Raw genomic sequence first — 19,626 nt, forward strand, 5'->3', positions numbered from 1 at the left:
CCTTTTCTGATATGAACGCCATAGATGCCTTATATACACTGGGAACTTGAAGAGAAAAGGGTGGAGATGAATGAGGTAATCAACGACGCAGTATCCTCTTGGAGCCACCTCACGCATACATTCAAGGGGAAAAAGAAACGCAAGCGAAGAGAAAGAAAGACAAATGATAACCCTAGCAAAGTGCTTCTGAAGTATTACCTTACTCCAGAAGCGCCGGAAGCCCCTCGTTCACCAGTTCATGTACGCCGCACTTTGGATCAGTTTCAATACTATATGACGGACAACACAGATGATCGTAATTCTGACCAAGTTATATCTCGCTACTTTGGTAGAAGATATCCTGGTACTGATAAGCCGGTCATGATGATAGATCAATTATGGCTCTGGATTCTGGACGATAGTAAGCATTGCATATTGGTGAGGGATTACTGTCCTCAAATCTTCTGGCTAAATCTTCACTAGAGACAATAGTCACAAGCTTTCCACAAAGTTGGGATGATTCTATGGATAAAACCCGAGCGGGGAGCGATATTCTAGACACTAGGAATATATTGGACAGTGTTCTAGCGCACCTTAGGCGAAAGAATAGGAGTCCGATTAATTCTGTATTTGACTTGTCGGAGCTGATCATGACGCGCTGCCTTGGTCTTAATTTCGATCAGGTTGAACGAGAACATGAGAGATATCCTTATCTCGAGATCTTTGACTATTCCGTCAATTACGTGGTGAGTGTAGCGTGTAACTCGATTGACAGCTGCCAGTCGTTGCTGATTGGCACTACTAGGCAAATGAAGAGGTTCGTTGTTTCAACTATTTTGCAAACAGAGGAAGAAGGAAAGGCACTCCTGAACGATCAGATGGAGATAAACCAAATGAGAAGCGAAATCCCCAAAAGCCAGACAACAAAGAGCATAAGAAGACGCAGAAGATGAGCAGAGCAGAGAAAAAGGATGCAAAGCAACGGAAAAGGACTTTGCAGAAACAAAGGGGGCGCCAGATACTTCATTTGGATCGGAAGAACACAGATACGACGCACGATGAAAGCGCAAACCATGCCATCGATAAGAAGCAAACGACAGAGAAGACGAGAAAGAGGACCGTTAAAGAGACGAAATCAGAAGAGCAAAAAAGGAAGACGAAAAAGAGTGTCCTTGACAATCTTGCTGAGAGAATTCTGAACGATAAGGAAGCAAAAGACCCGAAGCCAAAACCCGAGGAGTCATTTGACATATCAAGAGAGGTAGAGTTGATAAGAGAGATTAAAGATATACAGGAGGAGCTGGGAATTCTAAGCAATTTACTCAAGCAACAGGAAACTGTCGTGGTTTCTTTCACTAGAATAATCCAGGAGGCGAAGGCTGCTAGTATTGCCACCGGTGTTACCAACGCTCTTGACGCAACAGTATCGGCATCATCTAGCCTTTCAACAGCTATCAAAAGACGCATTGCTTATGTCAAAGAGATCGAGGGCAACACAGATCGGCCGTATCGCCATGTAAGATGACGGCCCACGAGTACGCAAAGCAGAATTTGTACTGACCAATTTCCTTGATGCTCTAAAGCTCGAAGACCTGCTGGATCTAAAGCAAAAGCAAGCAAATGTCTTCGAGGCTCGAACCACGCGTATCTCTGGAAACACCATCACTGTTTTCACTATCGTCACCATCATCTTTCTGCCCGCATCATTCATGGCCGCCTTTTTTGCTTTACCCATTGAACAATTCCCGTTAGTGGGCGAAAATGGAGACCATATGGAGCTAGGATATGCAGTGAAGTATACCGGTAAGATGCCTTTTGAGACATTTTTCCCTAATCAGTTGTGATGGCACCACTGACAAGGAAACTTATCTGCTCTCGTCGCTAGTCATCGTCACAGTCGCAGTGGCCATCCCGTTCATCATCTTCGCGTTATTCGTGAATCCAATCATGAGCATTGCCAAGCTAATCGTGAAGCCATTCGTAATGGCCTCAATATTCGTATACACTGCGGCACCATACGTGTTCCTCATTCTGGCTTGTTTGGCAACCTTCTTCTGGTGGCTCCTCAGGCACATCAAAAGCATCGTCTCCAGTCTCTGGTACACATCCATTGTTGTCTTGAGAATGCTATTGGATTGGCGTTCTATCTATCTTTGGGTCAAAAATATCAGGGAGGCGAAGAGAAAAGCGAGAGAAAATTCCATGGACTTCAGAACTAGGCATTACATTACCGGGATTTTCCTACGTAAGTGGCACGAAACAGTACAGAGCAAGCGCGAGGCTAGGGAACACGAGAGAGACGTGGAGGAGCAGAGGATCGATGCCTTTGCTGAGGGTGGCGACGGCGATCATGATGATTCTAATCTTGGAAGTCATGCTGGAAACGAGCAAGAGCCACCTGGGGGTTCAAGCCATGGCGATGTTCAGCGCAATGCTGAGAATACGTCGACCGAAAACGACTTGAAGAAAAAGACCTTAACTTCGAGGCTCGCCGATTTACCGAAGCTATCTGAAGAACAAAAGACAGATGCGCCTAAATAGAAGAACGAAGAAAAGAACTAATAGGATCGTTTTCTTTCGAGGTCCGGCAATTTTTCAAACTGAGCAGGAGTAGGTGGCGAGATGAGCATTAAGAGCACCTGATATTCATAGTATCAACATATCTGGTTGGGCTGATCATGGATCTAGAGAAAAGAATGTCAACATGTGTGAGGTGCAGGGTTGTTAGCAACGTGTAGTTTGTTCAGCAATTTCAGCCGTTGGTCGGCCGAATGCGGTCCTGGATTTCAAAGCTGCAGGATTTAGATATGCTTGTTCAGTCTTCAGCATCTTTTCATACAATTATGGGACCTAGTTGTATTGATTTGCATATCATGTCTTTGGAACACTTCTACCAAGGCTCGTTTTAGCTCGAACCATCGATACGACTGTTGGGATTGTCGTCATACAACAAGCAATATCGCGTACTTCCTGTCATCGAGCCGTATCAACGCGGCCAGAATGTCTCGTCCACTCAATTTTAGTATCAATGCCATGACTGGGATTGCTTTGCTCAGGTTGTGATTCTCGGTAGAGCATGAAATGAGATCTAATAAGGAATGCTGAAGAGCTTCAGATCATCTCGACAAACCTACGACTCTTGAGCCAATGAAAGAAGAAAACAGGACAATCACGGTATTAAAGACTGTGTTATGCGTATTCTTTCACTTGAAAGTTTTAACGAGATATGCTCATTGATGGTCTCTTCATATGATATGTCGCATCGTCAGTTTTTCACCTAGAGAAGGGATGATACAATGTGTAAAATGTTGGTTGTCATTGCTTCGATGAGTTGGTGACGATAGTCTAGCACACGTGATAACTTTTGGAGCAATCAGATAACCTACGGCAGTGGCGTTGCTCGCTACAGATTAGTACACGTTGACGTCGACAGCACAGGCCACATTTTTGACCAAGAGTGACAAGCTGCCAACTTTCCACTCCTCCCCTACCAAAACGAAGAAGTGCAATGTCTCTTTTGTAAAGAGCGAGAAACCGCTGAGATAACAATGTCCTTCGAGGCACTGCAGGAGCGGCTCGCCGCCCTACAAGACACCACTTCACAGCTGAAAGAGCTAATTGACCGTCTCGCCAACCTCAAGTTCCAACCGGGTTCTGTGCCCCTGAGCAGCAGCATCAGCAGCCTCGATGAGAAGGAGAGCAATGTCGCTACCGAGCTCGGCGCGGAGATCAACCAGATACTGAGGGAGGAGGAGGAGGATCTTGAGCTATTACAGGAGGAGATTGCGGACCTGCGCGGCGGACGCCCCGGCAGCGAAGCCGAGCACAATAAAACACGGTTGAAGGATGGTGCCAGAAGGTTAGAGGGCGAACTGAAGAGGTGAGGACATAAGAGGCAACTATCCACACCCGATTGAACTATGGATGTTAACTATGTGATCAGCTGTCGCGTGTCCTTTCGCAAAGCACAGCTAGCAGCCGCACACTCCCTCGCAGCAGCCCAGCGCCTCGAGCGCGAGCTGCTCCTTGCATCCTACGCCGCCGCATCACAAGCCAACACACCGACACGGTCCGGCGCCTCCTCCCCGGCGCCCAGCCTCTACCCCCGCAGACGCCGCGAAGACGCCGCGCGATCGAAGGCCGAGGCCGAGAACCCGGAGCTGGCCGCGAGCAGCGATGTCACCGCCTCCTTCCGTCGGCTGCACGCACTGACGCAGACGCAGCTGCAGATGAGTGCCGCGGCGATGCAGACGCTGGGCGATAGCACGCAGCAACTGAAGCAACTGGGACAGAGCTATAATCGGCTGGATGATCTGCTGGCGAGCAGCAAGGACCTGCTTGGAACGCTCCTACATAGCCAGAAGAGCGACACGTGGTATTTACAGACGGCGCTATATATGCTTATGGTCACGGCTGGGTGGCTGGTCTTCCGGCGCCTACTGTATGGGCCGTTGTGGTGGTTTGTCTGGCTACCAGTACGATTGATTTTTGGGACGGGTTGGAGGGTTGGTAGTGCGGTCGGACGACTAGGTGGCGATGGAGGTGCGAGGGTGGAGGTTGATGGAGATGCAAGAAGAATCATGGTGTGTGAGGATGAGCTAGATGCGGTCCCCACCGTCCAGGTTGGAAAAGGTCAGACTCAAACAGAGAAAGGCGACCCTGACTCGATGGTCGAGAAAGTTGGGAAGATCATAGATGGCCAAGATGAAAAGCAAGAAGACGGCATAGATGGAGTCAGGAACGCCAGCGAGCAGGCCCAGCCCAATCCCAAGAAGCGGATGTGGGAAGAAGACAAAGAAGCTGCCAAAGAGGCGGAAAGGATCAAGGATGAGCTGTAATTAGAGAACAAGAATCCAAACGTCTGAATAGTCAATACGTCCTGTGTGGCCTACTTTGTAGCGCGTCAATGGGATAGGTGATGCGCTTGAATGCCTAGAGGTCTACAACATTATCATGATCGATGTCAATCGTGATGATCTGAAAAAGTAGTTTGAAGTATGTTCTGATCATTTCGTCATATATGCTACCCGTCAAGAGACATCCGGATCTGACGATGTTAATGCTAACCCCCAGAGCCGTTGTGTCCCTTCCCTTTCCATGACCAGTCTTATGCAGTCCAAAAACAATTCCCTACAAACGCCAATGTGATGCAAGGATTCAGTTAGGCGTGAGCCCTCGTGGTGTCCATTAACGGGACTTGTTTACCACCTGCGATGCGATCGCCATGCCTGCGAACAGCATCATCATCCGTGGTAGCACCCCCTTCTCATTCTCCTGCTCGTTCTCCTTCTCATGCTCACCCGAGGACCGAGGACCGTTCTCGGTCTGAACATTAGGGATCTTAGATACTGCTTTGCCCTTCTTCGACTTGGGCGACTTGACGATAGACTTGAATGCCGAATTGCTCCGCTTACGAAGCCGCAGCACGCGAGACACCTTGTTCGGCGACGACGGGACAGACGGGGCCGTTGCGGGTCGCGAGTCGGAGTAGACCTCGAAGCCGCGGTTTGGTCCGACAAGGGCACCGCGCAGACCAACCTCCACCAGATGCTCCTCGTGCAGTCCGAGGTAGCCGGTAGTAGGCCTACTGAAGCGGCTGTCCGCCCCTGGTGGCGGGAATAGCACCGGGTCGTCCGGATTGACGATTGTATCGACTGAGTCCTTGGACGTTCTTATGGCGGACTCATAGTCCTCCCATGAGGAAACGCTGCTACGACATGAAGGCGTGGCGAGTGGCGGCAGTAGCTGTGATTGAGGCGGCGGCGGGATTGTTGCACTTTCGACGACGTCGCTCTCTGATTGCACCACAGTCTCCAATTCGGGCGCAATTATCGACGCTGACTCCGACGAGGGGATAGCGGCCTCCACAACAGCTTCGTTGACCAAAGATGATGCATCACATACCATGGCTGGTAGTGAAACTTCGGACAAAGTCTCGATGATTTCGGCCGACACGGACGTCGGAGCCAATGTGTCATCGGACTTCACATCCCCGACACTGTCATCCAGATGATTGTCCGCAGGAGGCTCTCCGGCCGAAACTATCTCGTCTACGTCGGGTTTATCATCGTTTGGCAGCTCCGGGACGATGGTCTCTGTCAGCTGTACCTCGAAAACATCCGGCATTTTGTCATTCGCTTCGGTTTCGGAGAGTTCCAGTGTGTTCAATGGTTCAATGTCTTGGGATTCACCACTGGTGGCCTCGGCCGATTCGCGCGAAGCTGGTGCTTCTGTCAGAAATTCTTCGCTGAACAGCTCGAGCTGCTCTCCAGGCAAGGACAGGGTTTCAGGTTCTGCCTCCAGTTCTTGCACGTCGGTTTTGGTATTCAGATCCTGTGGTTTGTCAGACAAAGGCAGCGTCTCAGGCTCCGTCCCAATATCAGCCTCCGAGTCCTCATCATCCTCGAAGAAGTCGACCTTTGACCTGGAAGGATCCTCCACAAACTCTACCGGCCCATCAAAGTCCAAGAGCTCCGGGAATGATTGATATTCTTGCTCCTCTTGCTCCTCTACCGCTTCTGAAGACGCATGCAGCTCCGGAACGATGCTCGGTTCCGTCAGCTCACTTAGCGAATCATCAGCGCCTGCGGGTTCAATTGCCAAAGAGATCTCCGAGACGTTATCGATATCAACGTCTTCCTGCAGCAAAACCGGGCTAGCCGGTCTGGCCTCAACGTCTGCTGCGCATTCCAAGTCCGTCGCAGTCTCGGGTTCGGAGAACATCGCTTCAGATAACTCCGAGCGGACATCATCAACCAATTGCAGCTCCTCGACACGTTCAACATGCTCGGTTTCGGGCTCAGTCGAGTCCTCAAAGTCCTCAATGTCTCGGGCATCCGGCTCCTGGTCGTCTGCGGAAAGCCGAGAGTCGCATATCTCGTTGTCGGGTTCGGGCTGCGATGGCTCTTCTAACTCCGCAGCCGAAGCAGTTTCGGACGTCTCTGCAGACCCTTCAACCGATTGGTCAAACTCCGTATTGGAGACTGTCTCGGGAACGTCCAGCGCAGACTCGCTCCGCTCGTCAGAGAAGCTGGACAAATCAGACATGCCACTGATGCTTGCGTCCTCAATGAGCGTCGTCGTTGCCTTCTCCGTCTCGTCAGAGTCGTGCTCGGGCTCTTCGCGCTCATGTAGGCTCTCCATATCCACAGAGGCCACCTCGGACTCTGGTGGCGTCGGGTAATTGCCGTCTCGAAGCTGCGACTCGTTTGATTTCTTGGTCGTCACCAAGTTGAAGTTGAACCTCTCCACGTCGACGCTAGGGCCGGGCGTCTGCATCGCCGAGCTGATGTCCGAGTCTGTGATCAAGGGTTCCTGCGTCCCCGACAGAGTCCGCAGGAATGTCGGGGTAAAAAGAAGGCTGTTTCTTGGCGATGGCGTGCCGCCAGAGCTCAGACCTGGGGTAGATGGTCGACTTGAAGTGGATTCCTCATTCGTCGATTCTTGCGTAGAGAGTGCTGGCTCATGGACCTCGGAGATTTCTTCTTCGGCCTCACTGATACTAAAGTCCGATGGAGCCTCTATGACTTCTTCTTCTTCGTCCTTGTCCTGGATGACAAGATCTGTGTGATTCGGTTCACTAACGGTCTCGGTAGCTTCCTCTGCCGCACGTGCGGCGGGCCTGTCGAGATGTTTCTGGTCAACGATCTCGGAATCCACTGCATTGGTCACAGTCTCTTCCAAATCCAGCACCGAGTTTCTAACAGAGGTAGCAGCACTACTCAGGCGTATATGCTCCTCGTACTTCGCAGGTATCAACGGGAACACTCTATGGCCGTCGATGATGAACGAGTTCGGAGATGGAGGTGTCACCGCCTCTGCTGGCGAGCTCTCGTGGTCCTCGGTCTCCAGCTCGATGACAGCCGGCTCGCTCTCCACCTCCAAGACAATGTCCTCCGGGATGTCGTCTATCGACAGAGTGTCCCTGCAGAGACAGTCCAAGGCGGCCTGGATCTTAGCCCGCAACCGACAATGGAAAATCTCCTTCTGCTGCTCCGGGGACAGCACGAGCTGCCTGCCGATGTGCTCCTCCTCGTGAGCAACAAGGGCCTTGTCCAGGATGAGATGGCCGCGCTTGTGCGCGACGATGTGGATGGCGATGTCGTGGCCGTGGAGAATGTCCACGATGGACGTGTGGATGCGGTCAAGCATCGCCTGCACGCTTTGGCGGGAGAAGGACTCTGTCCCGTCGATGGTGAACCTCGCGGAGTTCTTCTCCTCCCATCCGCGTCCACGGAGCTCTAATATCCTAAAGTCGAAGTCGTTGATGCCCTTGATCCTCGTGTCGAGCTTGTCTCGGATGCCGACGAAGTGAGCCTGCACACTACGGAGAAATGCGGCGCAATCTTCTCCTTGGGGATGTGAAAATAGGCGCAGTTTGGATTGGAAGCAGCGGCTGAGGTGGGTGTATGCCGGGCCGAGGTTGTTCATGATGCGTAACGAAATATCCAGCACATCCTCCTCGAAGTACTGCGGGTCAAAGATGCCTTCGAAGCCATCATATGATTCGTGTTCTCTGTCAAAGTCCTCCTTCTTCATGTCAAGTTCATTCTGGACGGCTCGGCCAGCCTGCCACAGCATACTCTCACCAAGACCAAGGTTCAGGGGCGTGCTCTGCTTGCTGCTAACACGCAATGTTCTCCTCCACTCACGCTGTTGGCGGGATCGACTGTCGCTCCGGAAAGAGAGTTGGAGTGTGTAGCCAGGCACGAACTCCCATGTCTGGGACGACTCGATAAATTGGGAGCGAGGTACAGAAGCCAAAGTTAGAGGGCCATTCGGAGAAGGGTCTACCAAAGCTGGCGTCTCCTTGATGAGGTCCCTGTAGGGCTCGTCGATCCACTGGAAGTGCTCATCATATCGTCTCAGAAACAAGCCGATGGTCCTATGCGTGGAACGAGCTACGTCGTGGGTCATCTCGGCCGTCAGGGGCTGTTTCTGGTAGGACCTGAAGGTCTGCTCGGCCCATAGGCCCTTCTCTTTCCTGTAGATGCGGAAGTGCATGTCGAACCGCAACTGCTTAGGTCCCTCGCGGATGCAGTGCAGCTGGTTGAGGGCATCTGAGTCTTTCCTCGTGATCAATTCCTCAGAGCAGTGCTCTATTCTGCGTAGCAAACCCTTGCATATCCTCTCGGTGGGCTCGAAAAGTTGCGAGCTTGTGTAGCTGCGGCTGCAGACCGAGCGGACCTCATGGTCCAGAAATCTGATAGTGACCTTCACCTGGAGAGGTGCTTCGTGGGCATTAGGAAAGCCTTCCTCCATGACTGGGGACAACATCTTGGACAGCTGTACTTCGGGATCGACTTCCTGGGGGTCGAAGCTAGGAACGTGAAATTGCTGAGCTTCGGGACTGGGATGGTGTCCCCTTTTGTGCCATGATAGTGCGCCGGCTATGCGCCGGCGGCGGGAATCCCATGCCATGCTGGCGGGTATGTGTGTGTGTGGGTGTTATTCTTAGGGAGATCTGAAACTGTCTCGTACGCAGCCCTGAGTGCCGGATCTGGCCCGGGTTGGCGAAGGCGAATGGGGTTCAAGCGACAGTGACAGCAACAACAACAACAGAAGTAGAAAAGAAACAACACGAAATGATGGCAGCTTCGCTGTGAAATGCCATCTTCATACAACAAAGTAAATTGAATCAAGGAAAGTCTATGCCTAAGGACATCACCTTTCCAAGAACAAGAAACGCGGGCAGAGAGACTGACTGGGGGCGGGCTGGGCCTATATGTGCGCCTAGTAAATAAATGTAAACAAGTCGAGGCGTGCGAAGTGGCATGTTTGGGCTCCGTCCCGCAATGCTACGACTTCGAGTTCCCTAGCCGCGGGGCAGCAACTCCACCAGCACACAGACTGTACTGTACTACTATTATTATGTACAGTCAAGTGTAGTACACCGCAATCCTGTAGGAAAAACACGTAAAAAAGAGCAGCATGAAGCCGCTTGACTTGGCTGGAAGGCCTAAGCAGAGAGTGGCACCTTGTTAGCGGACCTCCAGTCGAGTCGAGTCGAGTCGGAGCGCACCGGGGCGGCGTGGGACCACACTGCGCGCTCCATATTCGTTCATGGCATGACACGCCTCTCGATGCCGAGTCCCAGTCGCTGCAGGGTCCGCCCTGGCTGAACTGGCTGGATCACTGGCTCACTGGCTGGCATGACCGACAATGCTGCCCTGGCTCGTCCCAAGAAATCCAGGCCGTTGGCTAATCAGCAGCATACATGGCAATCGGCAAGCCAGCTGAGGCCTGCCAGCATTGACTGACTGACTGACTGACTGATTAGTCGATTGCCTCTCAACGCGTCTAATAAGATGAAAAGGGCGAGGACAGATCCAGGGACTGAAATAGAGCTTGTCGTGTCACCATCCAGTAGGAGGGCTGCGTGGCGCAGGCTCCATCCATCCTGGCCGTCATCCTCTGCGCTGGTGGCACCCGAGCCCAATCGAAGTCCAATCCAATGGAGACGGCCACCTCACCGCTATGCTAGCACTCTGCTAACATGTCAATCTCTCCGAAGCGCGCTGGCACTTGCATTTGCACTTGCACTTGGTGTCCATATTACGGGCCCCGCCTAGAGCCGACTAGAGATCCGGCCGATACGAAAAGACAATCGGTCGGCATCGCGGTTGCCCGTGTACGTGTACGGGGCGGGGCAGAGATAGAGATAGAGATAGAGAATGGCTGAAAGAAGAGGGGAAAGTCCCGTCAATGATCATGAACAAGATCAGCTTTCCCGACTGGCGCCGCGCGGGGCTCTACAGTGCTGTGCCCAGGCGGTGGGGAACTGGGACCACTGGCCATCATGTTGGGCTGACCGTCTAACGATAGCCTGATACTCTGCAGCTCTAGCACCGATTAGACCACCCACTCTCACTACTGTGTCCGGGCAACCGGGATACCAACGACTCTAGAGATGTTTGATCGTTTGTGCCTCTACATTCTTCAAACTCTCCATATACCAGAGTTGCCGCAAGTGTTGTCAACTGTTGGCAGTTGTTGAAGACATGATAGAATTACACCTCGGCTGGTCAGACCAGCCGGTCAGCCAAGTAGCCGGAGAGAGTATCTTGAAGATCTCTCAAATTATTTATCCCCTATGGATCGATCATTATCATCTAGAATATCCAGTCAACATGATTTTGTTTTAGACTCAAGGAAAGGTCTGAGCCGACTTGTACTCTGCGTGACAGCATCTAGCATGACGGTCCCCTCGCAGCCTGAGCTCATGAGTCACTTGCAAATGGCAGGACTAGTTTACTGAATCCAGGCCGCCATACGAATGGACGCCTGCATATTATGTCTAGGAGTCTTAATTATCTGAGAATACAGCCATTGGCATCATGGGATCACTTGCCGAGGACTGCGGAAGACTGCAGCAGCAAACGAAGGCATTTCCTCCGCTGGCCATGCTGTTGTTCCTCAACCTCTGTGAAGACTTGGTTTTTTGTGACAATGTTCGACTCTATGTGTGTGAACATCGTGGACGTACCTCTGCATCTAAGAAATTCCAAGCCTTGCCAGAAAATTTATCAATCGGAACGGTCCATTGCTCCATAAGGAATGGCCAAGAGAGGCCGCAGACAGCCCAAACCCCCCAGAGAGCCCGATGTTGTCAAGAAATGGAAGGCATATTTCGGCGACGATGGCTTTGGGAGCCTCGAGCACTGGCGGCAGCTATGCTGGGATCTGGGTCTGGGCGACAGCTTCACGAGCAAGACACAGTGCCGGAAGGTGAGGATCCTTTGCCCCAAATCCCGTCTGATAGCCTTGAAATAATCCTCGGGTGTTTCGTCCCCAAGCAGGCGCTCAAGACGGTCTGGGTGAACATACCCGACTTCCTCAATGCCGTCAATAGGCCAAACGACGTCGCCTTCTTCCCCAACCAGCAGGCGCTCGCAGCATACACCGTCGAGACGCGCAAGGTCTTCCCCAAGCGATACGTTGGGAAGGGTAGCCCGTTGGCGGCTCTGATGGCGCACATATTTTGAGGTCGAGGGGGTCATTACATTTGAGACACGGAGGTTTGGGGATCATAAGCCAGGGGCGAACCGGAGAACATAGGGGCTATGCAATTTAGAAGAGTCAATTTGCGCTGTGTCTAGTTCCTGATCTCCCATAATCTGATCTTGCCTGTGTCGTTCCCGACTGCCAGGAGATCACTCTGCCTCCCGAACGCCACCGCCGTGATTCTGCCAAGCGGGGTCTGCTCAGTTGGCCAATTTCTGTAGATCGTGCATGTAGGTAGATGAGCAAGCCGGAATGCGTCTTTCTTGTGCTGGCTGGCGAAAGCAAGCAGTTGTCCATCCGGAGAGAACGTGACGGCGGTGATAGGGGTCGTGAGCTGCTCGAAGCGCCTTTTTGGCTCCGGTAGGGGATTGATCTCTCCTCCTTTTGAGGCCGAGGCAATAAGATCGTTTCGGTCGTAGATATTCAAGACACCACTGTTAGAGCCAAGAGCCACCCATCTGTCTCCACCGATTGCGTCCGGCCCGTGGTGTCCACCCAGTGCCATGACCGTCCCTCCGATAGACCCCTCGTCTCTCCATGTCCCAACTGTTCTCTTTGAGGCCATGCTCCACTCAGAAACGGCTCCGTCCCTGCCCAGGATTGTAACGCCCTCGCCATCGCTCCACCACGAGAAGTCCGCAATGCCACCACGGCTGTCGATCCTTGCCTGTGCCACCCACTGCATGCTCTTGACATTCAGGATGTTGAGCATGCCACCGCCTTTACGACTTGATGCTATAAGCGCCATCCATCGCCCACAGGGACTGAGTCTGAAACGTTCCATGGTCTTCTGCTCTAGTCGATGGCCCTGGATTCTAGTAATCTTCTTGACAAGCCCTGTCGAAATATTCCAACTGTGAAAGTAGCGTCGCCGACCAGCAAGAATAATCTCTTGGCCTTCTGGGTCGAGGAATGCCGATCTCTGAATAGGCGTATGCTTGATCTGAACAGAGGTCAATTGGGGGTTCGGAGTCGGATGTGCTGTTAGTGCAATGTGGTGGAGATGGAGTATAGACGATGTGCTAGACGAGAGGAGCACGGGGTACTGCGGGTGGAAGGACAGAGATCCCACGGGTCCCTTGTGCGAGTCAGGGATGTCTCGAGTCCTCTGGATGTCGATGACTTCTGGGCGCAGCTTCCTCTTCTTCCGCGGTCCAGCTCCGGCCATTTGGCGGACATCGCGAAGGAAGCTCTCAAGAGGCAGCGCGGACGGGTCGGAGTCGTCATCGCTTGCCTCGTCAGAGTCGACAGACGAGGCCGAAGATGCTGAGGATCTCCTGCGCTTTGTTTGCGCGCGACTTGAATCCCTTGCCCATGCGGGGAGCGGGTTTAGACGAAGGTACTGCTGGCGTAGTCTCCTAGAATACTCCTCACCGCTCACCACATCGTCGGCCTCGGTCTCCCGAAGCTTCCTCAGCCGAGAGTGTCCAGCGAGCGAGATCGACAGCCGCTCGTCGTCGCTATCGTACCATGCTGGTGCATCGCCGTCTGTGGTGCGCTCCGTCACGGCAGCAGTCTTTGCCTTGACAAGCTGGCTCTCGCCCGTGGGCTGCGCCGCTGTGTCAATGAAGAACAGTGCAGAATCGTCAACGTCCTCTAGCCCCGCCTCCTTGGCCACCGCTGCCTCTTCTAGCTGAAGATCCTGCATCAGATCCCCATCCTCGAAAGATGCGTCATCTTTGAAAAGATTGGCGCGGAAGCCAGCTCGGTTGCCGAGCACGAGTCTCTCAAGCTCCTCTTCATCTGAGTCCTTCTCATCCACCGCGGGCAGTCTTTCCTTTGGGGTCATTACTTCGTCATCGTCTTCTGATTGAGAAAAGACATCCTCATTCTCAGATACAGCCTCATCAGAGACATCGTCCTGCTTCTTTCGTGCCATAGTGACTGCTTGGACTTTCACAAGTAGGAGTGTGCAGAAGGTCCAGCTTGCAAGTGCAACTAGCCTGTGAACCCAGAAATTTTATTTTTTGCTCCCGCAGCCTTGCAGATGGGTCCCCGCCATGGCTGCCGGTCATTGGTAACTGGCTTTCGGCTCCGCTAGCTGCCCCGCTAAGCCCATCCCGCCATTGTAAGCCTCGCCACTGGCATCGAGAGGGTTAGGGTTATGATGCCCCTGTACGGTGCATTCATTGCTCGAGCTGCCCTTTCTTTATGTACATTTTTCTTTTCTCATATCCAATCTCGAGTTAATCGCCCATTTCAAGAAATGCAAAATTTTCAAGTTCCGCTCCAAAAACCCTTGCTAACGCCAATTCAGCTCTGCGACTGTCTAGCCGCCAACATCAACTCGCCCTCCAGAGTCCCCAGGTCAGGGCTGACCGACTGATGGCTCTTGAGCGTTAGCACGGCTGCCCTCTGCGCAATATCCACCAGATTCTCTACCCTGCCGCCCTGAGCCAGTCCAGCAATCATGGTCCCCAGGAATGTATCCCCGACGCCATTGACTGAAACCACATCCTTCACCCGTTCAACCGGTGGGAAGAGCCTCATGTAAACGCCGCCCACATCCGGGTTGTCATTCGTCGTTCTCGTAAGTATATACCGCTCATGCTCATGGTCGTACAGTCGCGGGTCGTCTTTCTTCAGGAGCATTGTGAGCAGTGCGCCGTTCGCACCGATCTTGGTGATCAGGGTGGGGATGAAGGGTAGCAGCTGAATGGTCTGCACAGGGATGCCGGCGTTGGTCATGTCGGCCGACGTGAGCTTCACAAAGCGATCGCGCGCGCCGTCCGTGATGCCGAAGGAGTCGATGACTTCGAACCATCGCGCGCTGTCGAGATAGCCGTTCTCCTTGGCGGCGGCGTACATGGCCGCCAGCTCGTACTGGTTCGGCGAGGCAATGTCCACGGCGGCGTGCGGGAAGACGCCAAGGTAGTCGTTGCCCTTGGCGAAGAGCCGCGCGGCTTTCACATTGGAGACCGGCTCGAAGGCCACCCTGGCGCCGTTCTGGCGTGCTGTGCGGATCCATGCGTGGATGTCTTTCTCGGCCCAGTTGCCGTCGACGACCAGCCACTTCGGCTTGGCGGCTTCCACGGCGGATGCCCAGTAGGCTGGGAATGAGTGGTTTGTGAGGATGGCCATGTCTGCCATTGCCATGACAAGGTTCTTCTCGGCGTCGTTGACAGCTACGTACTGAGCCGTCCGTGCCGTGTGATACTCGTGACCCAGCTTGCGGATGCAGGATGTATCTAAACCTGTGCCTTCTAGAGTAGATAGGATGGTTGCACCGGCGCTACGATCCATTAGACATTCATCAGCAAGATAAATACGTGGGTCACTTACATATCGTCCCCGACCATACTACATAGCCTAACTTTGGAGTCGCGGACAGCTCTGTGTGCAGCTAAAGCTACATTGCAGCCAACACCGCCAACAGATTGGCTGATGGTTGCTGGGTTAGAAGTGTGAAGTGCTGGTGACAAGGCATTTGATTTAGCAATATCAGCAGCAAAGTCACAGCTGAGATCAAGTGCTACCGAGCCAGCAACTAGGATGTCGACTTGTGCATGTCCCTGGACCGAATTAGTATTTACCTCGAGTTTTTGAGCCAGAGAATGACCCGAAGGCATGGGCAATTTGAAAATCTAAATTGAATTTTTGCTATCTTACCTCCTCTATCTTGGATGACGAGATGCGTCGTCCATGCTGCGAACTCGTTGTCTTGGCAAGAGGAGGCCTACTCAGATATCAGACTCTAGTTACATCTGGCAAGCAAGGATCGCCTTACTGGAAGTTGCCTGCCGCGCTCCCGCCTGCCTGTAGCCTGCTGACCTCGGCGGCGACCCTCGCAGCGCGCGCAACGTTCTCCTCGACTAGAATCTTGTTCGCGGGTCCGCTCCTGCCGTCCGTCAACTCCTTGATTCGCTTCAGGATGAACGGCGTGTTCAAGGCTCCCGTTGCGCCTTGCTCGTTGGCTTCACGGACGGCTGTATCAATGACCTTGTCCATCTCCTCGCGCGAGATCGAGTGCTCCTCTGGAATGGGATTGGGAAACAGGAGGCCGGTCTCAATGCCCAGCTGCTCCTGCGCGAGGATCATCGCCGCGGCCTCCGTCTCGTTCTGCACCACAAACGGGCTCTTGATGCCGCTCTCCCGCGCCCAGAAGGCGGGGAAGTCGACATTGCCCGTCCTGCCGTCGGCGAACGTGGCCACGAGGACACCCTGCGTCTCGAGGTACTCGAGCGTGCGCGCGATGTCGAGGAAGCCCTTGCAGCCGGAGCTGACGACGGCCACGCGGGTCCGCCCCAGCTCGGTGAGGTCGGCCGACACGTCCATCGAGTTCTCGCCGCCGCGGTGGACGCCGCCCAGCCCGCCCGTGCCGAAGACGCGGATGCCGGCCGCGCGGGCCAGGACCATGGTTCCTGAGATGGTGGTGCCTCCGTGCAATTTGCGGCCTGTCATGCCCTGTGGGAAATCAGACATGATCGACGAGAGCCACACGTGCACAACCTTGGGGCAGGAAACAAAGCCGGAATGAAACGTCATGCGTGAGTCAGACTTACCATTCCCAGGACATACGAGAGGTCCCTTCTCGATAGCTTCTTGGCGCCTTCATTGACCATCCTCTCGATCTCTGCGGGCGTCAGGCCCACCACCGGCACACCGTCCAGAACGCCGATGGTCGCGGGAATCGCGCCATTATCGCGAACCACCGACTCGAGGAACGCGGGCAGCTCGCTGCCCAGGGCACCATGAGTGTAGATGGTGGACTCGAGCGCGACGATGGGCTTGTTGGTCGCGACAGCGTCGGCGATCTCATCAGACAGCTTGATCACCTTCTCGAGGCCCGAGGTAGGCTTTGATTGCTGGGAGAAACGCCGGCTGTGCTGAGCGAAACCGGGACCAGCATTGCGACCAAGCTGATGGAGGCGGCAGCATCTCGCCAGCCGGAGTGAGTGCCGCGAGGAGTGCATCTTGAGAGCTGCACCGTCCAAGCCGCTACAGACAGAGTATCACACCAGGCGCAGAGACCTCACGGGACAGACGTAATCAGGGACAAGGGTCTTGCGGGATCCTGCAGGTTGGCTGGTTGCTGTGTGTTAGCGATGGTTCCTGGGGTCTTCATTGGCTGTCCGTCCAAGTCTCTGGGGGCAGGATATCACACACCCAATGTCTTCCCTCCTTCACTCAGTATCCCTGGAATAGCAGGAAAGAACCTATAAAATCAGCGCGTTAGTAGATTATTGGGGAATATGCTACCATATGTATTGATTATGGGCTTTCCCCTCTCAGCGCCACAAACAGCGTCGTTAGATACGATACCGGACCTGAAGCCAAGACCGAGGTCCTTTATCGCGGCGGAGTTGACCGACTGAACTTAGCACTTAGCGTAGTTAGGTAAGGAATGAAATGACAGAGAGAGAGCTGTCGTTGAAATAATTAAGAGTTGGTCCAAGCTCCGGCCACAACTCAAGCCAGCCCAGCGGCAGCCAGCCCACTGTCGCATTCTCGCAACGACCCGAATCTCGCAGGGCCAGTGGGCCACAGCGTGTGCGCAGCCAGGCGAGCCAGGCACTCATCCCCTCGCTACAGCGCATTCTGGGCCTAGGGCTAGCGGGCTAGCGGGCTATCCGGCCGCCAGCACGTTGTACTGGGACCAATGACAGAGAGGAAGCAGGCCAACGGTAGCGGTTGAACCCCGCTATTCCCGCCGTGCGAATTTGCATGGCTCGCCAGGGGTGCGCGCTGTGGGTGCGCTAGTGAGCGCTGATGATCGCACCCTATTTGAAACGTCGCTTGCATCACTGCGCGTCAGAACCAGCTTCTAGACGGCATGGATCAATGTTGGATGACAGCATGTTAAGACGGTGGCTATAGCCTCCTCCGCTGGGCTTTGTATGCTGGATGCTGGTTGTGCTCATTCTCGCAATCCGGCAAGTATTGCTTATTGAGCTTAACTTGTCTTCTTAATCTGAAGAGTCCAGGAGACTAAAGCTCGGTCAACTAACTCCCAAACTAAGAGGATCTAATAAATAAGGACTCTCCACCAAGACGTGTCCGCCGTTTCGCAAAGACTCCGGACGAGATGCATCCGGACGGACTGCAAGTGCATGAATCCTGAGATGCTGGTCAAGACTGAAGAGTCTGTCTGTCACCTCTCATGTTAGGGCTTTTCCTTGAACTGCTAACCCGATCTGTTATACTCGGACCGTCAGCTCTAAGAGCCCCTGGCTAATATGTGCCCAATCTCGCTTTTCTTATGGTTGGGGGACCCTTAAGTTCTTAGTCTTAAGCTTAGCTGCCTTTTCCTGTTTCCACGATCCGGGATGCCTACAACACACACACACACACAACCCCCATGCTATGCCATGCCTTGTCCATGACGCCGCTCTTCCGATCGCATGGCTAAATACTTGACACTCCCGCGTGGGACCTCCACTATCTTCTTTTCTCTGCTCTTTATACCAATTGTCCCGTGTATGTCTGCCGTGAAACATTATCACCTTTTTGCCTAAATGAGGTCTCTCACGCACTTCGTGGGCGTTGCGCTGCCGCTGCTTGTTTCGCAGACTCTCGGCCTGAACTTCACCATCGCCAACGGGCAGATTTTCACGCCCGGTTTTGCCATTCTCGATGCCCCGCAACCGGGCACGCCGCTAGGCGGCGGTAAGTAACCCAGAATAGTGTGTGTCGTTTGTTGTTTGGGAAACATTTTCTGACAGTGCGAAACAGAGCTGCTGGAGGTGGCCCTCGATGTCTCGACGAACGGCAAAATGCCATTGCCGCCGTATGCGGATGACAGCCCGAGCAAGATCTTTAACATCACCATCTTCCTGTACAGCTATGACACCAACAGGAACTTCACCATCTCGAATGGCACGGCGACGGCGAACAATGCCAGTCTGGGCGAGATCATGGTCCAGGAGCCGGGGAGCACCGTCAAGCATGTCAAGTGGACGTGGCCCAACTGCCTGGTCGGCGACGGTCAGCCCGAGTCGGGAGACAGTGACCGCGGCGTCTACAACGTATGGCTCAGTCCATATAGGGGAGGCATTGCAGCTCGAATGCTAACATCAATCTAGATCTCCATCCGCCAGAACTTCAAGCTCAACGGCGACGACCACTACACCATCTTCGACGTGCCCATCTCCGTCACCAACAGCATCGAGGCGAGCGCCAGCCGCGCCGACTGCGACTCGCTCGACAACCCGCTGCTGACGCCCGAGCAGATCAACGCCTCGGCCGCCAACGCCGTGGGCATCCTCTTCGCGCCTGGCGACTCCACCCAGATCCAGGTCGAGGGCAAGGACGACGGCAAAGATGGCCAGGGGCTGGGTGGGGCTGGAGCGCTGAACTGGCGCAGCGGGGCGCATTGGTTGTGTCTGATTAGCATTGGCGCAGCATTCTTGCTTTGAGTTGGCTTGACTTGGAGTCGACGAGACAAACATTCGTTCATCAATGATACCCCAGTGCGGCTGCTTGATTACTAGTAGTATATGTAATTCAGGTTTGGAGGGCTCTGACACAGAGACCTGCGCCATACAACATCTTAAGAAAATAACAAAGTGAATCAAAACCTCTGTGCACTGAATGTTTTAATTTAAGGGTGGCTCTGCTTTGCAAGAATCTTGCTTGAGACCTATTCGCCACACCTAGACCCCAGACACACATAAAGACTCATTCGACTTCTGTGGCCTCTACTGT

General features: G+C 53.6%; 7 protein-coding genes across 7 annotated transcripts; 3 read left to right on the forward strand and 4 right to left on the reverse strand.

Annotated features, from left to right (window-relative positions):
• Window positions 1–3,527: 3,527 nt before the first annotated feature.
• Window positions 3,528–4,817, forward strand: UCRPA7_2566 (putative sec20 domain-containing protein; the record flags this gene model as incomplete). Its single annotated transcript, XM_007915138.1, has 3 exons — window positions 3,528–3,838; window positions 3,923–4,420; window positions 4,493–4,817. The coding sequence occupies 3 exons, from the start codon at window positions 3,528–3,530 to the stop codon at window positions 4,815–4,817; spliced, it is 1,134 nt and encodes a 377-aa protein (XP_007913329.1).
• Window positions 4,818–5,166: 349 nt separating this feature from the next.
• On the reverse strand, window positions 5,167–9,399 carry UCRPA7_2567 (putative pt repeat family protein; the record flags this gene model as incomplete). The annotated part of the gene is made up of 1 exon (XM_007915132.1): window positions 5,167–9,399. The coding sequence occupies one exon, from the start codon at window positions 9,397–9,399 to the stop codon at window positions 5,167–5,169; it is 4,233 nt and encodes a 1,410-aa protein (XP_007913323.1).
• A 2,136-nt stretch (window positions 9,400–11,535) lies between these two features.
• Window positions 11,536–11,963, forward strand: UCRPA7_2568 (hypothetical protein; the record flags this gene model as incomplete). The annotated part of the gene is made up of 2 exons (XM_007915134.1): window positions 11,536–11,706; window positions 11,775–11,963. 2 exons carry the CDS (start codon window positions 11,536–11,538, stop codon window positions 11,961–11,963), a joined length of 360 nt encoding a protein of 119 aa, XP_007913325.1.
• A 110-nt stretch (window positions 11,964–12,073) lies between these two features.
• UCRPA7_2569 (putative u3 small nucleolar rna-associated protein) lies at window positions 12,074–13,861 on the reverse strand (the record flags this gene model as incomplete). The annotated part of the gene is made up of 1 exon (XM_007915143.1): window positions 12,074–13,861. One exon carries the CDS (start codon window positions 13,859–13,861, stop codon window positions 12,074–12,076), a length of 1,788 nt encoding a protein of 595 aa, XP_007913334.1.
• A 374-nt stretch (window positions 13,862–14,235) lies between these two features.
• UCRPA7_2570 (hypothetical protein) lies at window positions 14,236–15,281 on the reverse strand (the record flags this gene model as incomplete). Its single annotated transcript, XM_007915137.1, has 2 exons — window positions 14,236–15,214; window positions 15,265–15,281. The coding sequence occupies 2 exons, from the start codon at window positions 15,279–15,281 to the stop codon at window positions 14,236–14,238; spliced, it is 996 nt and encodes a 331-aa protein (XP_007913328.1).
• A 424-nt stretch (window positions 15,282–15,705) lies between these two features.
• UCRPA7_2571 (hypothetical protein) lies at window positions 15,706–16,895 on the reverse strand (the record flags this gene model as incomplete). The annotated part of the gene is made up of 2 exons (XM_007915139.1): window positions 15,706–16,386; window positions 16,485–16,895. 2 exons carry the CDS (start codon window positions 16,893–16,895, stop codon window positions 15,706–15,708), a joined length of 1,092 nt encoding a protein of 363 aa, XP_007913330.1.
• Window positions 16,896–18,437: 1,542 nt separating this feature from the next.
• UCRPA7_2572 (putative wd40 repeat-like protein) lies at window positions 18,438–19,337 on the forward strand (the record flags this gene model as incomplete). The annotated part of the gene is made up of 3 exons (XM_007915142.1): window positions 18,438–18,588; window positions 18,655–18,947; window positions 19,005–19,337. 3 exons carry the CDS (start codon window positions 18,438–18,440, stop codon window positions 19,335–19,337), a joined length of 777 nt encoding a protein of 258 aa, XP_007913333.1.
• Window positions 19,338–19,626: the final 289 nt, after the last annotated feature.

This window comes from Phaeoacremonium minimum (genome assembly GCF_000392275.1).
Source record: "Phaeoacremonium minimum UCRPA7 unplaced genomic scaffold PA7_03_scaffold_170, whole genome shotgun sequence".
In the NCBI taxonomy this organism is placed as follows: domain Eukaryota; kingdom Fungi; phylum Ascomycota; class Sordariomycetes; order Togniniales; family Togniniaceae; genus Phaeoacremonium; species Phaeoacremonium minimum.